General features: G+C 38.2%; 1 protein-coding gene across 1 annotated transcript; it reads right to left on the reverse strand.

Moving 5' to 3' along the window:
• Positions 1–1,646: 1,646 nt before the first annotated feature.
• zgc:113436 (uncharacterized) lies at positions 1,647–2,443 on the reverse strand (the record flags this gene model as incomplete). Its single annotated transcript, XM_014014714.1, is given in 3 exon segments — positions 1,647–1,763; positions 1,837–2,094; positions 2,180–2,443. Coding segments are annotated over 3 exon segments (414 nt in total), but the record flags the coding sequence as incomplete, so codon positions are not given.
• Positions 2,444–4,918: the final 2,475 nt, after the last annotated feature.

Genomic DNA, 4,918 nt, shown 5'->3' on the forward strand with positions numbered 1-4,918 from the left:
TGTACTCAGACCAGTAATATTTGGGGCCACAAGTTTTTGCCATGAATATTTTGTGGGTCAGAAGATAAAAAGTTTGGGAACCAGTGATTTAGAGAACCACTGATCCAGCTTGACAACCTGTCAGTGTTGYCCTCTACTGTCCCCAAGTGGACAAAAATAATATTGCAATGAAAAATGTCATACACAAAGCTCTCAACAACCAAGTTCTAATTGATTATTTTTTCTTAACAAGAATCGCTCTCAGACTGCAGGTTTACTTGTGGTTCCTGGAGTTTCTAAAAGTAGAATGGGAGRCAGAGCTTTCAGTTATCAAGCTCCTCTCTTAATGAATCAACCACCATCACCCCCGTTATTGCTGAGGAGAAGATTTGTTGCAATTAATTGGTTTTCTTAAATAAACAACTTCTTACTAATTAGCATTTTGTAACCTACTGATTCTAAGGGTATAAAAACTGGATTGAACTGAGCCTGCGACGGGTCATGGGGGATTTTTTTTTCTTTTTGCATTACCACGCAAAAGTGATTTATCACTGTTGTGCCTGCCGSTTTATTAACAAACTCACATGTTCACCATTAGCGAGTTAGCCTACTGCTTTAATTCAGCTTCAAAATGAATACAGTATATCACACAGCCACGCATGGAAGTATGTCATATGCTGACATTTGAACACAGTGCAGCCACACAACATCAATGTCAATTTCACGAACTTGTGGAGACATCCTGTTTTGGTAACCGGATATTTCAAAATAAAAGTCAGATTTAATTCAGTTCATATACAAATCAAACTTTAGCGTGGGAACCCAAAACTATATTGCGAGATAACGCAAAAAACCCCCCCAAAAAAAATAAACATGTCCCCTCACAGGCTCCGTAGGATTGAACTGTTGTGTCAGCATTTTAAATATGGATCAGTTTTAATTGCATATTTTAATTAGGACATGTTGCTTTTTATAAACTGCTCAGAAATGACTTGCTGGGAACTGGGTTTATATAAACGGAACTGAACAGGATCAAATGTAAGGACTTGAATGGGTTTTTTGGAAACCTCAAATTGGTGAAGATCAAAGATTGTGAGTTTTATCCTACTTTTCCTCCACTGACATAACTTCCTAACAGTCATGTTTTCTGACTGGTACAATCGCAAAGGCTTCCTTGAACTAGGGTTGGGCATAATCGTATCGTGTGCAATTAATCGTCAGAGAAAACATTGATTAGTTTTTGCACTTGACGATTAATACGATTAATGCCACCAGACAGAGTCCGCTCAGTGCTCCTCCCTGCTTAAAATATGGCGAACATTTAAAAAAAGTTCTGTAATTTATTTATCATCAGTTTAAAATCTGATGTATAGCCTGAAGTCTGTAATTTTGACACAAATTGGAACAGATTTTTACGAAGAGCAAATCTTTCCCACTCAATTGGTCATGTGACTAAGACATAACGGTGTCCAGGAACTCCAGAGGATTAATCATCAAATTAATCGTTTACGGCTAAATACCACAATTAATCGTGATCAATTCTTTTTGCCAATATTGCCCAAGCCTACCTTGAACAAAGTACGAACATTTGAAATTACTATCCGCATGTTTTTAAAGATAAAAGCTCCACCTCCATTTTTCTTTAGAAGAAAGAAAATCAAATTTACCAGCGATTTCACAGCATTCTGTTGTTCCTGCATTATGGCCATATATGTAGAAGCCTGTTCCATGGTGGACAACATGTCCTGCTCTGCCTCGTCGTTAATCTGCAGGTTCACTGAAGTCTACAGGAGAAGACACTGGATTTAATGATCAGATTCAAAATGCTTCAAGAATCAGTTCATTTCCTACAATTACCTTATTTGGTAAAGTGGCCTTCCTGTTAAACATGAGTGAGTAAGGGCTGAACTTGGTGGTGGGGTTGGTGGAGGTGCGGAACAGAAAGAGTGCAGGGTCCAGAAAATCGTCCCATTCCGCCTGCTTCTCTGCCACCATCTGCACCACGGCCTCCTTCAGCAGGGGGCTGGTGCTGTCGTGCAGCGGGTTGAGGTGAGGCTGATCCAGAGGAGCAACTTTGTGCACCAGGTTCCACCTCTCACACAGCAGCTTCGTCACCTGAAGCAACACAAACATGTTCATCAGGGCTAACGTTTCTGACCCGCAAACACGAGCCACGGCAAAGGTTCGGTGCACGTCTCACCTCATCACAGTAGTCAGGACTCTGGGTGCACACGATCATTTTAGGAGCACCGAACCTGAAGAGACACAATTACATCGTAGCAGGTGTGTTTCCTGTTTGTTTTTTTATGTTTGAGAACACTTTTTATATAGTAATCTGGTGACTGCAGACCTTCAAAACACTCTAAAAAGTTGGGACAGTAAACATTTGTGTGCAGTTTTCTGCATTAGTTTTTCTAGTTTTCTTGAAACCATCCATTTCTYAAAACTCTAAACATAAAAGCCAATCTTCAAGCTACTTTTGCAAAACTGAACCATCACCTCAAAACAGTTCAAACTGTGCTCAAAACCAAAAGATGTTAAATCAGACCTTGAGTCAATAAAAAGAAAACTCTACTGAGCAATCATTACACAAAGCACGGATAAAAAACACAATCAAGTCATGAATCACATGGTGAACAAACCAGTTAACGATGACAAAACTGGACCATCAGCCTAACAACTGATCATTRGTGCYCTGATTGAGGGAACAACAGGCAGTCACTCTTCATCTCTCTTTTCAAAAGGAGTCACTATTTCAGGAAGGATGTTATAATATTTGTCTCTCTTTCCTGTCCCCAAAACCCAGCTGGTCGAGGCAGATGGCTGCCAGTCCTGGTCCTGGTCCTGGTGGAGGTTTYTTCCTGTTAAATGGGAGTTTTTTTCCTTCCACTGCTGCCAATGTGCTGCTCAGGATAGGAGAGTGAAGATTTAAAGCTCTCTGCTGGCTTCCTTAGATAGATTGTTGTTTAGTTGTATTTTTTTTGTGCAGTGACATAAGACAACATTTGTTGTGACTTGGTGATTTAAAACTATAGTGAATTGAAATTGATAGGGAGGAATGCTGGTTTGAGGGGAGTAACAGAAGCCGCTGTGAAACCACCCATCATTAAACAGAGKTRGAGGCCTCCATGTCTAGTTGTCCCCTCTTACAATGCTGTTATTGTGAGCAAGACTCAGCCCTCTACCAGGGCCCTAACAATCATTAGGGCTGATGGTCCTCTTTTCCATGTGAACACACAGTTTTGGTTTGTCCACCATGTGGAGGCGGAGCTTATAAGGCTAAGTTTACCTGAAACTCCTCAGACTGAAGAAGTCTCTTGGAGGAGAGACTAAACGTTTTTTTAACAAAGAACCTTTCCAGAGGACCTATTAAACATTTTTTTATAATAATATATTGAACAAATAAAATGTAAAAAAATTACATGTGAAATAACTTTTGTTCAAATGATCTGCAAATAAAGTCTTAATGTTAACTTGTTTTTTTTCTAGATGAGTTGTATCAAAAATAACTACAATCTGAACACTAGAGTTGGGCAGTATGGTCAAGGTTTTATATCACAGTATTTTTAACAATCATCTCTGTCATTGTATCAAAGTCAGTGTTGTATAAAGTACCTGGAAGTGATACTTGAGTAAAAGTACTAGTATCTTATCATAAAATYACTTTGGTAAAAGTTAAAGTCTCCTCTAAAAATATTACTTGAGTAAAAGTCTTAAAGTATCTAATTTATTTTGTACTTAAGTATCAAAAGTAAATTTCTGACATAAAATGTATTTACCGTGTAAGTATTAAAAGTAAAAGTATTGAGTAAAAATGAAYGGTTAGATTTTCCAAAATACATTTATTGGAAGGTGACCTCTTCAAAAAATATTTTTTCTAAAGGTGTGTAGCTTTGAATATTTGTACACAAACTAAATACAGTGTCAGAATGGTATACATTTGTACTTCTCATCCAACTACATTTAAAATCACTCTATTCAGGAGGCACAGTTTATCAGGATAGTATTTTTTTTAACAACAAGCCGAAATGAAATAGGACTAACAACTTTCTACTCCTTACCTTTTTAAAAAAATGTAAGGAGTAGAATGTACAGATAACTGTGTAAAAATGTAAGAAGTAAAAGTAAAAAATGGGCTGAAAAATAATTGCTCAAGTATAATACAGATAACCAAAATTTCTACTTAAGTACAGTGACAAAGTATTTGTACTTRGTTACTTTACAACTCTGATCGTAGTATATTGGAGAACGTTTTCTCTTCCATCAAAGCTCAGGCTGTTGTTCAAATGTCCAAACGCTGCTATTGATCACCTGAAGTTACTCTTTCTGCAACACAAACTATTTCTTGACTAGTTTCTTTTACTGTACCTCTGTCTGCGTCACATTTTCCCTCCTCTGTCACTTCTCTGATTGTGGACATTAGTCTCGCAGTCTGAGCTTACGTCACATTAGCAGTGAAGGGAGGCAGGTACAGTYGTGWATGACGAGGGTTGAGCAAAGATCATCATCAAGCACATTTACTTCACSATGTCTATCTTTGCACGTCATTGAAGAGGTGTAGTCTACATTCAGCAATGGAAAAATGGAAGTTTTTTTGTTTTTTAATCAGCCAAAGTAAGTGATGAAATTGCCACCAGTTATTGAGAAGACTGCTCCTATGACTCTAGTTTGCCCTGTGTGCTGCTAGTTCCAGCATGCACGTGCTGCACGAAAAAATGTTCCCCCCATGAAACAGTTCACTGGCTGCCAGATGTGACGTAACAATCCAAACATGTTCAGGTTATTTAAATTGGCAGGCTGGTATTCCAGAAAATTCATATCATAACTAGACATGGGCCAAATACCGGTTTCAAGTTATACTGTGAGATGAAAAAGTCATGGGCTACGTTCACACTGCAGGTCTTAATGCTCAGTTCCGATTTTTTGAAAAAATCTGATC

The sequence above is a fragment of the Austrofundulus limnaeus genome, unplaced genomic scaffold, assembly GCF_001266775.1.
Source record: "Austrofundulus limnaeus strain Quisiro unplaced genomic scaffold, Austrofundulus_limnaeus-1.0 Scaffold118, whole genome shotgun sequence".
NCBI lineage: Eukaryota > Metazoa > Chordata > Actinopteri > Cyprinodontiformes > Rivulidae > Austrofundulus > Austrofundulus limnaeus.